General features: G+C 42.9%; 1 protein-coding gene across 3 annotated transcripts in view; it reads right to left on the reverse strand.

The window, feature by feature from the left end:
- The window catches only part of LOC137656232 (protein MTO1 homolog, mitochondrial), a 141,836-nt gene that overhangs the window by 30,232 nt on the left and 94,477 nt on the right, over positions 1-17,127 (reverse strand). For all 3 annotated transcript variants that reach the window (XM_068390407.1, XM_068390409.1, XM_068390404.1), the window contains exons 10-12: positions 16,379-16,550; positions 15,890-16,052; positions 13,637-13,855 (exon numbers count right to left, since the gene is read on the reverse strand). In XM_068390407.1, the coding sequence (XP_068246508.1) occupies positions 13,637-13,855; positions 15,890-16,052; positions 16,379-16,550 (554 nt within the window). The remainder of the gene's footprint in view (positions 1-13,636; positions 13,856-15,889; positions 16,053-16,378; positions 16,551-17,127) is intronic.

Here is a 17,127-nt window from a genome sequence, read left to right on the forward strand (position 1 = left end):
AGCCGAAGCCAAGCACACCAAAAAAAGTGTCTTGAGGGTAAGATCCTTCAGGGAAGCTGAATTTAATGGTTCAAAACTGTTTGACATAAGGAACCGTAGGACCACGTCCAAGTTCCAAGCAGGAGTCGAAATATGACGCTCCTTGGAAGTCTCGAAAGACTTAAGCAGGTCTTGGAGATCTTTGTTATTAGAAAGATCCAAACCCCTATGCCTGAAAACAGAAGCTAACATGCTTCTGTAGCCTTTAATGGTGGATGCAGAGAGGGAGCGACCGTTTCTCAGATAAAGCAGAAACTCCGCAATCTGCGCTACAGAGGCACTTGGAAGAGGAAATAGTAGAGGAGGACTTGCACCAGTCTCTAAATACCTCCCATTTCGACTGATAGATCCTGATGGTAGAGGATCTTCTAGCCCTCGCGATCGCTCTAGCTGCCTCCTTCGAAAACCCTCGAGCTCAAGAGAGTCTTTCGATAGTCTGAAGGCAGTTAGACGAAGCGTGGGGAGGCTTTGATGAAATCTCTTTACGTGAGGCTGTCGCAAGAGATCCATCCGCAACGGCAGACTTCTTGGAACGTCTACCAGCCATAGAAGTACCTCTGTGAACCACTCTCTCACGGGCCAGCGTGGAGCAACCAACATCAACCTGGTCCCTTCGTGAGAGGTGAACTTCTGCAGCACCTTGTTTAGGATCTTGAAAGGTGGAAAGGCATAAACGTCCAGGTGAGACCAGTCCAGCAGGAAAGCGTCTATGTGGGCTGCCTCTGGATACGGAACTGGAAAGCAGTAAGTCGAGAGCCTCTTTGTCAGTGAAGTCGCAAAAAGATCTATGGTGGGTTGACCCCATGTCATCCATAGCTTCTCGCACACAGTCTTGTGCAACGTCCACTCCATGGAGATGACTCGTCCTCTTCTGCTGAGGCAGTCCGCCAAAACATTCATTTTTCCTTGCACAAATCTCGCCAAAGGAGGGATGTTACTTGCCTTAAATGAAGTTCCTTCTGATCCGTGGACCAAAGACCCGAGCATTCCAGACTGTCCAGTGGAGCTCCCTAACCCAAATCTGATGCATCTGAATACAACACATGGTTTGGGTTCTTGATCGCAAGAGAAAGACCTTCTCGAAGTCTGATGTTGCTGTCCCACCAAGTCAGACATGTCTAGACTGAGTTGGAGATCGGGAAAGAGATACTCTCTAAGCCCTTCTCCTTGTTCCAATGGTTTAGGTGAAATTGGAGAGGGCAAAGGTTGAGTCTCCCCAGAGAGATAAACTACTCCAGCGATGAAAGAGTTCCTACGAGGCTAGTTCAAACTCTTACAGAGCAACTGTTTTTCTCTTGCAAGTGAAGGACTTTTAACAGAGCTTGTTCCATTCTTGTGGGAGACGAAAAGGCCCGAAAAATCAGACACTGTATCTCCATTCCCAAATAAAGAATAGTCTGGGATGGGGTACTGTAAGTTACGACTTCTCTACGTTCACTATGAGACCTAGCTCCTTGGTTAGGTCTAATGTCCATTAGAGGCTCTCCAGACAGCGATTTAATGACGACGCCCTGATTAGCCAGTCGTCAAAATAAAGGGAGGCTCTGAATCCTCAAAAAATGTAGAAAGCTTGCTACATTTTGCAAGGGCCTCGTAAAAACAAGAGGAGCAGGAATGAGGCCGAAGTACAGTGCTCAAAATTGGTACATTACTTTCCCGTCCACAAACCTCAGCTGTTGTTGAAAGTTTGGATGAATCGGGATGTGGAAGTATGCATCCTGAAGGTCGAGAGAGACCATCCAGTCGCCTTCCCTTACTGCTGCCAAGACAGATTTGGTAGTCTTCATCGTGAAGTTTGTCTTGACAATGAACACATTGAGCGCACTTACATCTCAAGTACTCCTGCAGAGAACGTGGCTGCCAGATCATTGGAGCCATCCCTGATAGCCTTGTTCCTGCAGTGAACGTGGCTGCCAGATCATTGGAGCCATCCCTGATAGCCTTGTTCATGCATGACATAATTGTACAGCAATACATTGACAGCTGGAGAGACCTTCTTACTTAAGGCTCCCAGGGACCAATCCAACAAATAAAAACTACAAACGCTCGAAAAAAACTCCTAACAGGAGATGGTCTAGCTCTGAAGCCGACCATAAAATCTTGGAGCGTCTCAAGGCTAGACAACGAGGAGAGTCCACAAGGCTTAAGAAGTCTCCCTGGGCAGAGGCAGGTACTGTACTCCCAAGCCGAGAACTTCTCCTCGAGCTTCTCCTGTGTGACACCAGATGCCCGAGCGAGAAGCTAATTAAGAAGGAGGAAAAGCAAAAGCAGACTTTCCTAAACTTCTCCTGGATTCCAACCAGTCTCCCAGTAAGAGCATGGCCCTCTTGGAAGAACAAGAGAGAACTGACTTCGTAAAAGTAGGCGTCGAAGAAAGTCTAGGACAAAATTTCACTAAAGAAATTCATAATTAAAATACAAGGGATTGTTGGACCACCCTAGGTTACTCCTCTTCTGAATGACTCCCCAAAGGTACATTAGTTGAAAGGGGGTCATCTACTTCTTCAGAAGGCACATCATCTGATAAATCTAAAGTCTTGCGAGAAGGAGATTTATATTCAGAATGACGTGAAGGAAAAGCCTGACAGGCTACATCAACTTGTATATGAACAGAAGTTAGAGTTGGAGGGTCGATGTCACGTTGTGACTGCAGAGAATGTTATTCTACTACACGTCGTGACAGAAGTAACTGACGTTCAAACGTCCCGTAGTAACAGCGGTGACTGCTGTTCGATGCTATATCGTGACTACGATGACTGACCCTCGACGTCACGTCATGTCTACGGTGTCTACCGCTCAACGTCACGTCGTGTCTGCGGTGTCTGCATCTCAACGTCACGCTGTGACTGCGGTGGCTGACGTTCAAAGCGATCAAAGTTACATCGAGATTTATGCTCCGCATCTCGTTTAACAGCAAAGCTGTCACTAGAGATAACGTCAGCGTGGCGTAACAAAGCTCGTCTAGAAGGTTGAAGACCCGAATCACGTATCCCAGAACCGTGACATACAAAAAGCAAAGGATCCTTTCGCACAGGAACAGGATCGAAAGCTTCTATTGAAGAAGAAAGCTTTAACAGCATATCTAACTTCAGATCAACCTGTGACTGCAGTGGCTGACGTTCAAACGTCACGTAGTAAACAGCAGTGACTGCTGATCGATGCTATATCGAGACTACGGTGACTGACACTCGATGTCACGTTGTGTCTACGGTGTCTACCGCTCAACGTCACGTCGAGTCTGTGGCAGAAACGTCTGTACATGAACGTCATCGCTATGAACGGGACTCTTATTATGACTACAGCTAGGACGTTGAACTTGTTCTGAAGGAACTCATAAATGTTTCAACTGTCTCGAAACTTTACGCCCAGGCTTTTAAAGAGACGAATCATCGGAAGACGAGGAGAAACTTCGTCTCTCCTGTCTTATGGCAAGGACGTGCTTGTCGAGCAACGTCTGATACCTTTGAGGGAACGTCTGTTCATTGGTTTACACTCCTCACTCCCTTAGGTCCTACGACATTCCTTCTCCCTGGTGCAGGGGAGCCTGAAAGAGGTCTCGGACTAGGCAAGTGACAAGCACGAACAAACGAACCCTCCGCAACACAGAACATGTTTTTTGCACTTACTTCACTGATATCGTATTTTTCAATAATTTCACATTAAATATGAATAAAACTGATTTCTACCTGAAGCACGTAATTCTCCCTTACATCAAAAGGTTAGAATTGCGAAATGAGTCGTATAATGTAAGCACATTAGTACAAAATGAAACACACATGCAAAAATCAATAAACATATACATATATATCGAATAAAACGGAAATATATAAAGTTAAAAAGATCAGTGACTGGGGAGGAGACTAAACACTAGTTCACTACGGACTACGTTTTCAATCTCTCACCGTACAGTGCCTTGGGACGAGAATAAAAACTAAAACGTTTTATCCTCTCTCCCCGTACAGAGACTTGGGACGAGAGTAAAAAACTGAATCGAGAACAACGTTACTCGCTCCCAAACTCCTTGCACAGAGACTTGGGACGAGAATAAAGATCGGATCGTTCTCTCAATCTCTCTCCGTCTCTCTCTCTCTCTCTCTCTCTCTCTCTCTTGTCACTCACAAGAGAATGGCCCACTCACCCTTCGTCAATAACAGGTTATTGACTAAAGGAAAAACTGAAAGGACTAAGAAATTGAAAATTAACAAGTTCCTTTAAATTAGTATCTAAAACACTTCAGTTTGAAAGAAGAATGAACAAATCGTCAAAATCGATTTACTCTTTCTGCAAAATGAAACCGTGATTCTCTCTTTCTCTATCGTAACGATAGAGCGCAAACTGCGTAGCATAAATAAACCAAACGTTAGTTCATCTTTGAGAAAACAGCACGAAGACTATTCAAAGAATATATTTCTTAAAATATCTTCTAAAAAATACTCATTTCATCACTCTTACAGAGCAACTGTTTTAAACTAAACAAAAATAAAAGTTGAATGGGCTCAACGTTGTTTAACTTCGTTTTCCAAGTTAGGACCGCCTACAAGGAATAGGTAAAGGCCGCATATAAACAAAAACATAAAATTTATCTTCATGTTTAGTATAAATGGAAAGCTAATCGAAGAGGCCTAATAAAGGCGGGTGAGATATAAAATATATAGAGGTAAATCTATAAATATCAACAATAATTTATAAAGTTATAAAATAATTACTAAAAGCCTTTAACACACTTCCGTACACTGAGGGAAGGGTCGGCCATCTTTTCTCTATGGAAAAACCAGAGATTAAAAAAAAAGCAAGGGCAAAACACTTTTCCTCTCCTTTCAAAAGCATTTCTTTTGAAGATAGTATTGAATAATCCAACACGGCGAAAGCAATAAAACCAAAACCAAGTACTTCACCAATTCGGTCGAAAACTCGAGGTCATAAAGCGAGCGGAACCAACTTGTCGACAAGACCGACAGAGAAGAACTGGAGAAATTGACAAGTATATGCGGTATCTGGCCAATAGTCGGCGCTGGTGGTCACACCCGCAACCTTCAAGGCGATCGCTTGCAAGTTTTTGGAATCTGTCGAGCCGTCGGAGACGTCAGCTATTATATATTCACCGGCTAAGTTTAATATTTAAAAAAAGGGATTTTGACGAAGAAAAAATCTATTTCTGGGCAACACAGGTGCTCCTTATAGCACCATTTCTAAGGTATAAATACTGCTAAATATACCAGAGAAAAAAGTTGCATGGAATGCCAGGAATATACCCAGCTCGCTCACCCTTATAGGGTGTCGGTATAATAACTGGGGCATGTTGAAACCACTACCTGAGGTCCCTTACCAATTAGTCTTCTCCTTCCTCAACATCCCCCGTTACTACGAGGTGCCGTTCTCTACAGCTACTGCCCCCCCCCCCCCCCCCACCACCACCACTACCCATGCTTCTCCCATCATTCCTACTAGCACCCCAACCTTGGGCCACCCTAGGGTGAGGAAAAAAGGGGGGTGGGTTCACTGGGTGACACAGGTCCCTCGCCCAGAAATAAATTTTTCCTTCGTCAAAATCCCTTTTCTGGGCTCAACCTGTGTCACTCCATGAAATAGTACCAGAGAATTGGTCCCAAAAGCTTGGAAATACACAAAAAGTTAAGGAACTGAATTAAGAATAGAATAATTTAATTGAGTGTTTTACTAATAATCCTTAACCCTTTTACCCCCAGGCTATTTGGAACTTTCCAACCCTTAACCCCCAGGTGTTTTTTTTTTTAAGCACATTTTGCAATATATATTTTTTAAATTGCTCTAACAGCCTTAATTTTCATCATAGAGAGGTCAGGTTGGTCTCATTCTTTTGGAAAATTCCTGAAGTTTCTCATAAAGTTATCAAAGATATGCAAAAAAAATGTAAATAGCAGTTTTTTTGCAAGGACGTACCAGTACATCCATGGGGGTAAAGGGATGAGTTTTGTGAAACGCACCAGTACGTCCATTGGGGGTAAAAGGGTTAATATACCAATCTCTTAATTACAACCCCAATGAAGGTCAAGGTGAAGGTAGGGGGAATAGGCAAGGCAGGTGTCGCCCTGCTCCTTATTAGGAGACAAGGCACTAAGAGGAAAAAAATATATATGAAGATAAGACCCTGTTATAATGGTTCTGTTATATCTGGAGGAACCACTATATTTTTTTAATTCTTCAAAATTCATGTGACGAAAATAATTGACTGATGTTGCTACTGCTCGGATATCATGGGAATGTGGGACAGATTCCGGCTTGGTTCGTTTAATAGAATAAAGAATCTATTGTCTGATTCCTTTCAGGGAAATGGTTCCTCCATCCTCTCTAATAAACAAAGGGCCTGAAGACTTTTTAAGAAGTTCTATTCAAATAGTCTTCTAGAGTATTAACTGGGCACAGAGATAGATCCTGTGGAAGTGGGACAATCTTCCATGGGGACCATCTATTCTGTGGATCCTCATTCTTTTCTAAGAATTTTCTATCGGGAGAGAATAAAATTCCACCAGAAGAAAATCAATATGATTTGGTTCTCTAGATAATGCTGAGAGTTCAGAATAATAAAATAATAATAATAGTACCACTCCCCTTTCAATCAGCAATCTTACAGCAGCCAGGTCATCTAGGGTGAGAAGGTTTATGATCTCATGTTTTCCCACAATTTGTAAGTTTTAAGAAAAAGAGCTTCTACTAAAGAAGTTTGTCATGGGAATAGGCTTCACTAACTGGTTTCCCTATGAAAGATGGACACCATAATCTACTAGAACAAAGCAATGCTCTTAACTACCATAATTCAAAAGCTATTATCTACTTCAATTTCTTTCTCACAAACAAATGTCTTTCATCAAAGTCCTCCTTCCCTCCTCTTTTATTGGATACAGATACATTTTTCTGAAAGTAAAGCCTCAAACTGATGGTGGACAAAAGAGTGAGAATTACACCACACTTATGAGGTACCGTATAACTGGAAAAATGTTATTTTTATAATAAAATAAATTTTTGAATATACTTACCCGGTGATTATATAAGCTGCAGCTCTGCTGCTCGACAGAAAACTCTACGTTCAAAATCCGCCAGCGATCGCCATGCAGGTAGGGGGTGTACATCAACAGCGCCATCTGTCGGGCAGGTACTCAGTACTCAATGTAAACACAGAACTCAATTTTCTCCTCGGTCCACTGGGTCTCTATTGGGGAGGAAGGGAGGGTCCTTTAATATATAATCACCGGGTAAGTATATTCAAAAATTTATTTTATTATAAAAATAACATTTTTCAATATTAAACTTAGCCGGTGATTATATAAGCTGAATCACACCCAGGGGGGTGGGTAGAGACCAGCAATAATTGTTTACATTATTATGAGCTAAGGATTTTTTATTTCATTTTAGCAGTTATTCAAAATAACAAACATAAAATAAATAAGTACCTGGTAAGGAAGTCGACTTGAACAATTACTCTGCCTTTTTAAGTACGTCTTCCTTCCGGAGCCTCGCGATCCTCTTAGGATGCTGAGCGACCCCTAGGAGCTGAAGTATCAAGGGTTGCAACCCATACTACAGGACCTCATCAAAACCTCTAATCTAGGCGCTTCTCAAGAAAAGAATTTGACCACCCGCCAAATCAACCAGGATGCGAAAGGCTTCTTAGCCTTCCGGACAACCCAAAAACAACAATAAAAAACATTTCAAGAGAAAGATTAAAAAGGTTATGGAATTAGGGGAATGTAGTGGTTGAGCCCTCACCCACTACTGCACTCGCTGCTACGAATGGTCCCAGGGTGTAGCAGTTCTCGTAAAGAGACTGGACATCTTTAAGATAAAAAGACGCGAACACTGATTTGCTTCTCCAATAGGTTGCGTCCATTATACTCTGCAGAGATCTATTTTGTTTAAAGGCTACTGAAGTTGCGATAGCTCTAACTTCATGTGTCCTTACCCTCAGCAAAGCTTGGTCTTCCTCACTCAGATGGGAATGAGCTTCTCGTATCAACAGTCTGATATAATAAGATAAGGCATTCTTTGACATGGGCAAAGAAGGTTTCTTAATAGAACACCATAAAGCTTCTGACTGTCCTCGTAAAGGTTTAGTTCGTTTTAAATAGAACTTAAGAGCTCTAACAGGGCATAAGACTCTTTCTAGTTCATTTCCAACCATATTTGAAAGGCTTGGAATATCGAACGATTTCGGCCAAGGACGAGAAGGTAGCTCGTTTTTGGCTAGAAAACCAAGCTGTAAGGAACATGTAGCCGTTTCAGATGAAAATCCGATGTTCCTGCTGAAGGCGTGAATCTCACTGACTCTTTTAGCTGTGGCCAAGCAAACCAGGAAAAGTGTCTTTAAAGTGAGATCTTTAAAGGAGGCTGATTGTAGCGGCTCGAACCTTTCTGACATAAGGAATCTTAGTACCACGTCTAAATTCCAACCAGGTGTAGCCAAACGACGCTCCTTCGTGGTCTCAAAAGACTTAAGGAGGTCCTGTAGATCTTTGTTGTTGGAAAGATCTAAGCCTCTGTGACGGAAGACTGATGCCAACATGCTTCTGTAACCTTTGATCGTGGGAGCTGAAAGAGATCTTTCTTTCCTCAGATATAATAGGAAGTCAGCTATTTGGGTTACAGAGGTACTGGTCGAGGATACTGATACTGACTTGCACCAGTTTCGGAAGACTTCCCACTTCGACTGGTAGACTCTAAGAGTGGATGTCCTCCTTGCTCTAGCAATCGCCCTGGCTGCCTCCTTCGAAAAGCCTCTAGCTCTAGAGAGTCTTTCGATAGTCTGAAGGCAGTCAGACGAAGAGCGTGGAGGCCTTGGTGTACCTTCTTTACGTGTGGCTGACGTAGAAGGTCCACCCTTAGAGGAAGAGTTCTGGGAACGTCCACCAGCCATTGAAGTACCTCGGTGAACCATTCTCTCGCGGGCCAGAGGGGAGCAACTAACGTCAACCTTGTCCCTTCGTGAGAGGCGAACTTCTGCAGTACCTTGTTGACAATCTTGAACGGGGGGAATGCATAAAGGTCTAGATGTGACCAATCCAGTAGAAAGGCATCTATATGAACTGCTGCTGGGTCCGGGATTGGTGAGCAATATATTGGGAGCCTCTTGGTCATCGAGGTTGCGAAGAGATCTATGGTAGGCTGGCCCCATGTGGCCCACAGTCTCTTGCACACATCCTTGTGTAGGGTCCACTCTGTTGGAATGATTTGTCCCTTCCGACTGAGGCAATCTGCCATGACATTCAAGTGGCCTTGGATGAACCTCGTTACTAGTGAAAGGTTTAGATCTTTTGACCAGGTGAGGAGGTCCCTTGCGATCTCGTACAACGTCATAGAATGGGTCCCTCCTTGCTTGGAGATGTACGCCAAAGCCGTGGTGTTGTCCGAGTTCACCTCCACCACTTTGCCTTGAAGGAGGGACTTGAAGCTTTTCAAGGCCAGATGAACTGCCAGTAGCTCCTTGCAGTTGATATGTAACGTTCTTTGATGCGAGTTCCAAGTTCCTGAGCATTCCCAACCGTCTAAAGTCGCACCCCAGCCCGTGTCCGATGCGTCCGAGAAGAGAACGTGGTTGGGGGTCTGAACAGCCAGGGGAAGACCCTCTCTGAGGCTGATACTGTCCTTCCACCAAGTCAGGGACGACTTCATCTTCTCGGAAATGGGGATCGAGACCGCTTCTAGCGTCTTGTCCTTTTTCCAGTAAACAGCTAGGTGAAATTGAAGGGGACGGAGGTGTAGTCTCCCTAACGAAACGAACTGTTCTAGGGATGATAGCGTCCCTATCAGACTCATCCACTGTCTGACTGAACATCGTTCCCTCTTCAGCATGTTCTGGATGCATACCTGGGCTTGACTTGTTCTGGGGGCCGACGGAAAAGCCCGAAAAGCTTGACTGTGAATCTCCATCCCTAAATACACAATAGTTTGGGATGGGACCAGTTGAGACTTTTCTATATTGACCAGGAGACCCAATTCCTTGATCAGATCTAGAGTCCACTTTAGATTCTCCAGACAGCGACGACTGGAAGAGGCTCTTAGAAGCCAGTCGTCAGGCTCTGATGTCCGCTAAATGAAGGAATTTGGCTATATTCCTCATCAGCCTCGTAAACACAAGAGGAGCTGTGCTTAGGCCAAAGCACAGGGCTTGAAATTGGTAGATAACCTTTTCGTAAACGAACCTCAGAAAAGGTTGGGAGTCTGGGTGGATGGGGACGTGAAAGTATGCGTCCCTTAGGTCTAAAGAGACCATCCAGTCTTCCTTTCTGACCGCTGCTAGAACAGACTTTGTGGTCTCCATGGCGAACGTCTGCTTTGTGACAAAGACATTCAGCGCACTGACGTCTAGCACCGGCCTCCACCCACCTGTCTTCTTTGCCACTAAGAAGAGACGGTTGTAGAAGCCCGGGGATTGATGGTCCCGGACTTTGACTACCGCTCCCTTTTCTAGTAAGAGAGACACCTCCTGCTTCAAAGCTTGTCTCTTGTGTTCCTCTCTGTACCTGGGAGAGAGATCGATGGGACACGTTGCTAGAGGGGGTTTGCGGACAAACGGGATCTTGTACCCTTCTCTGAGCAGCTTCACAGATTGTGCATCTGCGCCTCTTGCCTCCCAGGTCTGCCAGAAGTTCTTGAGTCTGGCTCCCACTGCTGTCTGAAGAAGGAGGCAGTCAGACTCTGCCTTTAAAGGACTTGGTACCTTTCTTCTTCCCACGTCTCCCTTCGGCACGAGCACCTCCTCTGCTGGAGGCTCTGCCACGAAAGGGCGGAATGAATCTGGACGCTGGAGTGTCCATCCTGGGTCTTGACACGGAAGGCAAAGGGGTGGCTTTGCGGGCAGAGGACGCAACCAGGTCATGGGTGTCCTTCTGAATCAAAGAGGCAGCAATCTCCTTAATTAAGTCCTCTGGAAAAAGGCACTTAGAGAGGGGAGCAAAAAGGAGTTCAGATCTCTGACATGGTGTTACTCCAGCTGACAGGAAAGAGCAAAGGTTCTCCCGTTTCTTGAGGACCCCGGATACGAACGAAGCCGCAAGTTCACTAGATCCGTCTCGTATGGCCTTGTCCATGCAGGACATTATGAGCAAGGAAGATTCCTTGTCAGACGGGGAGATCTTCCTGCTCAAAGCTCCCAGACACCAGTCCAAAAAGTTAAAGACCTCGAAGGCTCTAAACACTCCTTTCAACAGATGGTCTAAGTCCGTAGGAGACCAGCATATCTTAGAGCGTCTCATGGCTAGCCTGCGGGGAGAGTCTACCAGGCTTGAGAAGTCGCCCTGGGCAGAGGCAGGAACTCCCAAGCCGAGAACTTCTCCCGTGGCATACCAGACGCTCGATCTGGAGGAGAGTCTCGCAGGGGGAAACGAAAACGCTGTCTTCCCTAGGTCCTTTTTGGACTGCATCCAGTCTCCTAAAACCCGTAAAGCTCTCTTGGACGAGCGGGCGAGGACGAGTTTCGTAAAGGCAGGCGCGGATGACTGCGTACCTGAAGCAAACTCTGATGGAGGGGAGCGTGGGGCCGCAGACACAAACTGGTCCGGATACGTCTCTTTGAACAGAGCAAGAACTTTCCTAAAGTCCAAAGAGGGTTGCGTGGTCTTGGGTTCGTCAAGGTCCGTATGTGGGTCATCAATGTGGGCCGCGTCGTCATCATCAGAGAGTCCATCATCTGAGAACTGAGGAGGAAGCGGCAAAGGAGTAGGAATCGGCTGGTCAGCTGAGTCCGGCAGCACGGGTGCACGCGTGACTGAACCGGACGCAACGTCATGGAACTGTTGCCCAGTCTGTGAACTGGCAACAACCATAGCAGCGCGGGGACGCATAGCGTCTACTCCAGACTGTGTAGTCTGATGTGGGCGAGCAGAGGTAACCACAATGGGTTGCGGAGGTTGACGCACCGCGTCAAAACAAAACAACTTAGACTGTTGTTGTACCTCGCGAACGTCAACGGAAGGTTCCGTGCGTCGCTGAACGTCAACATGCGGCTGGCAGCGCATGGGTGGCGGGACTCTCTTGGCTGGAGTGCGGTCGAAGGTTGCCTCAGCGTCCACAGGACGCACAACCGTGGGTGGTTGTAAGCAAGAGGTTGGTGCAGCGTCAACCTTCTCCGCACGAAAGTCCTGCATCAATGACGTTAACTGAGCCTGCATGGTCTGCAGCAAAGACCACTTAGGGTCTACAGGAGCAGGTGCGGCAACAGACGGTGTGACTGCCTGATGCGGTACCGCTTTGCCTCTCTTAGGAGGTGAGCAGTCGTCGGAAGACTGCAGCGAGTCCGAACTGACCCAGTGGCTACAACTGGGCCGTTGGACTTGAGCGGAAGGGACCGACTTGCGCTTAAGAGGCCGCGAGACCTTGGTCCATGGTTTCTTACGAGAAACCTCTTCCGCAGACGAGGAATAAATGGGCTCACTCGTCTTAGTGTGGGTGGGGCGATCTTGGGTAGATACGCCCGAAACCACGGAGGGGACGTCTGTTCGCTGATTAAAGCCTCTCGAACCCTTTGGTCGTACGACATTGCTTCTCCCCTGGGCTTGGGAGCTTGCAAGAGGTCCCGGACTGGGAGGACGACAGGCACGAACAGACGAACCCTCAAGCGCAACACTATCCACAACACTATCACTCACTTTATCACCCACTGCACTCTTACACTTCAGCTCCTTGACGTCTGCCAAGGACTCGACTCTCTCACCCAGAGCTTGGATGGCACGCATCATATCTGCCATCGAAGGTTGTTGAGTGCTAGAAGGGGGATCAGGAGCAACCACTACAGGGGAAGGAATAGGTTGTGGGGCATGAGGAGAGGAAAATTCAACGGAGCGAGACGAACTTCTCCTGACTCTATCTCTCTCTAGCCTACGTGTATATTTAAGGAATTCGATGAAATCGAATTCCGAAAGCCCAACGCATTCCTCACATCGATCTTCCAATTGGCAGACTTTATCCCGACAATTGGAACAAACGGTGTGAGGATCAATAGAGGCCTTCGGAAGACGCCTTGAACAGTCCCTAGCATTACACTTCCTGAATTTAGGGACTTGAGAAGGGTCAGCCATTTTGAATTAGTCAAGTGGGGAATTCAAAAACTATCCAAAGTCATCAACAAATAATCCGATATCAACAAAAGAATGCAAGGATGTATTTAAGATAAAGCCTGCAAAGCGAAAGCTCAAAACCAGAAATGTGTACTTCACCAAAAAGATGTGAAAACCAATCCAGTTAGCACAATAGTAGGTCTTGCCGGTAGCACGACAGAGAGAAAATAGAGTTCTGTGTTTACATTGAGTACTGAGTACCTGCCCGACAGATGGCGCTGTTGATGTACACCCCCTACCTGCATGGCGATCGCTGGCGGATTTTGAACGTAGAGTTTTCTGTCGAGCAGCAGAGCTGCAGCTTATATAATCACCGGGTAAGTATATTGAAAATTGTCACTTAGGCTAATTTCTAAAAAGTGTCCATTCAAAAGTAAGAATAAAATCTTAAAAAATAGCAATGGTTTGCATTTAAGAACAAATTAATAAAAAGATTTATTCAAATACCTCTAAATTTTAAGAAATTGGCATAAATAAATTTCAAAAGCGGAATAAACTACAAAATTTATTACCTGTAATAATCCAAATCATGAGGAATTTCTAGTGCATAATCTCGACGAACTGCTTCAACATCATCACTTTGTGCAGCCACTGGTATAGCATAAAGAGCTTCAATCTTCAACCTTTCCTCTAGTATTCGGTTGCCAACGAATGGTTTATAAATAGGATCAACATGTGCCAACTCTTCAACAGAGACATTAAGGTTATAGATGCCCATAATTTCAAGTGCACTGAAGATGAAAGATGAGAATAGTTAATAAAATTATACTACCGATAATTATAGTAATTACAGTGTAATATTCTTGCAAATTTTACAAACTGCCTCTCATTTAATGATAAACTATCAACACTTTTGGGTTTGGAACTGAGGTTTTCTGTACAATGCCATACAATAGTTATATAAATAAAAAACTTAGCCAATAGAGTAATGAAACACCTGATCTGGAGCAAAACTTAACAGAAAGAGAAGTAAAGAGAGAATAAAAAGGCATGAAAAGAAGCAAAACATCAGAAGATGACCCAATAATTCATCTAATAATAGATGGAGGAGATTTTATAATAGTAAAACTCGCTGAACTTTACACAGAATATCTACAAGAATGCTCCATACCTACAGCTTGGAAAATTTTTTACCATTATACTAATTTACAAGAAGGGAGACACTAAAAACCTGAAAAATTACTGCCCAATAAGTCTGCTCTCAGTAATATACAGAATATTTACAAAGACCATATTAGGCCTAATAGGAAGACAGCTAAACTTTGCTCACCCAAGAGATCAGGAAGGCTTTAGAAGTGTATATTTAACAACTGATCATATCCATGTAATTAACCAGTTAATGAAAATATCAACTGAGTATGACAAATCACTATGTATGGCATTTATAGACTATGAGAAAGCTTTTGATTCTGTCAAAACTTCAGCAGTAATAGAAGCCCTTCTAAGACAAGGCATATATGAATCTAGTAGAACACTTTGACCATTCTCTTCGATGGTATAAAATCCAAATCTCCATTTTCCTTATATTTAAGAGTAGCAGCAAACAAACAGATTTAGTTTTGCTTATATCATTGTCTTCTTGTTTAATGTACATTACTTCTTTGTTATGATTATGGTAGAATAAGCATAAAATGTCATAGATGATAACTATATAGAGCAAAATGTTCTGATTTCCCTATCTCTAGTACATCAAGCACCTATTTTGATGCCTTGTCAAGTGATTTTCAAGCTGCTGATTTAGAAAGCAGTGCTGAGAATGCCTTGGAAAAAAAGTATTATTAAACACGTACGACATAATGAAGGGGAAAAATGAAGTCATAGAAATTCAATCTTGTTCTCGTTTGATAACATTAGATGTTGATATGCTCAATTCAATTTTTCATAATAATGCTTGGCCATGTACTATGCCACGTTGATTGGGAAAACTAGACAGGAAACAGGAAGAGAATTATGGGAATACCAATGCTGTGGTAAGTTGTAAAGTTTGCGTTTTTATAAAACACCTATGGGCCCAAGTGCTTTGATGAGCATAAAAATTATGCAGAACATAATACAGTATAGTACTGTACATAAAAAGTATTGACTGGGTAAGTTGCCGTTCGCCTTGGCCCTAGAGTTATTCCCATTTGTGAATAAATACATAGAATATGTTAGTGATCAGTGATTTTAACTAGATCCCTATCCTTATTTTAAGTTTTACAAAATAGTATCAAGAACTAAATTGAATTATTAAGTAAACTTCTTTTGTTGTCTTCTAGAGTTTTTTAGATTCATGAATTTGAGGCAATCAAAATATTTGCATGTCTCAAATAGTTTATACATACACACACACACACACACACATATATATATATATATATATATGTATATATATATATATATATATATATATATATATATATATATATATATATATATACTGTATATCTATATATCTATCTATATATCTATATATATATACACACACACACACACACACACACATATATATATATATATATATATATATATATATATATATATATATATATATATATATATATGTGTGTGTGTGTGTGTGTGTGTGTGTGTGTGATGAATATGGCATTTTGGTTGTAATTTTTTTTTATTATTGAGGTTGTGTATGTTATTATGTTAAGTTAATAGCAGTGAGGAATCTAAGTAAGGTTTATTGAAATAAGATACGCTTGATCTCAATCATGAGATCTTTTTGCATGATTTAATCCCACCATTACTAGGATAACAACATACAATGTAATACCAACCTCTTAAACACAGGGGATCTTCGTGGAGGCCTGTCTAAAAGCAGTGACCATTTATTGAAACTACGAATATCATCTCTCATCATCTGAAGGCCACTTGTTATCTGGTCCTTGATTTCAACCAAGTGCTTATACCTTTCTTCGGAAACACAGCCAGAGTTATAGCCTGAGTGATAAAGGAGTTTCATATTTGTTAGTATTGTATAGATTAATCTAATATGTATTCTAAATTGAGTTCACATTTATCTACCAGCAGTATCAAATAAATGAAGTACTGACTCCATCACATTGTATCTACTGTAAAGGGTATGGAAAACACATGGAAAACTAATAGAACACTAAATGAATAGAAAACAAACCAATTTTGACTGATATGAAAAAAATCATATAGTGTAATTTGACAGCATTAATCTGCCTACTTTTAATATAATTACTTGATTAAAAAGTATCCAAAAGACTGATTCAATTAATAAATGCTCAAAATTGCCCTACCCTTTTCTGTCAGTCGAAGATCAGCATTATCCGGACGTAAATGGAATCTAAATTCAGCTCGAGATGTGAACATACGATATGGTTCAGATGTACCTTGTGTAGTGAGATCATCTATCAGTACACCAATGTATCCTTCTGTTCGGTCTACAGTTATTCCATCTTTATCTAGAGCCTGTAAAGCAAATGCATGGAGTAAAAGTACAGTATCAAAGAAATCTATTCATTTTTGCTTGACTTTTCTTACTAACATTTTTATATGCTTGATTAACAAATTCATCAAAAACTTAACTTGAGAAAAATGTGAAAATTCAATTGTATTATAGCAAGTGTAGTAGGTTTGCCAGGACACCAGCCTCCCATTGAGATACTACTGCTAGAGTGTTATGGAGTCTTTTGACTGGCCAGACAGTAATATATTGGATCCTTCTCTCTGGTTATGGTTCACTTTCCCTTTGCCTACACACACACACACACACACTCACACACACACACACACACACACACACACACACACACACACACACTCACACACACACACTGAATAGTCTGGCCTATTCTTTACATACTCTCCTGTTCTCCTACACTTGACAACAATGAGATTACCAAACAATCTTATTCTCTCAAGGGGTTAACTACTAAACTGTAATTGTTCAGGACACGCCAAAATCAAACCATTGTTCTCCAGTCTTCGGTAATGCCATAACCTCTGTACCATGGTCTTCCACTCTCTTGGTTTAGAGTTCTCTTGC

The sequence above is a fragment of the Palaemon carinicauda genome, chromosome 1 (assembly GCF_036898095.1).
Source record: "Palaemon carinicauda isolate YSFRI2023 chromosome 1, ASM3689809v2, whole genome shotgun sequence".
Classification (NCBI taxonomy): Eukaryota; Metazoa; Arthropoda; class Malacostraca; order Decapoda; family Palaemonidae; genus Palaemon; species Palaemon carinicauda.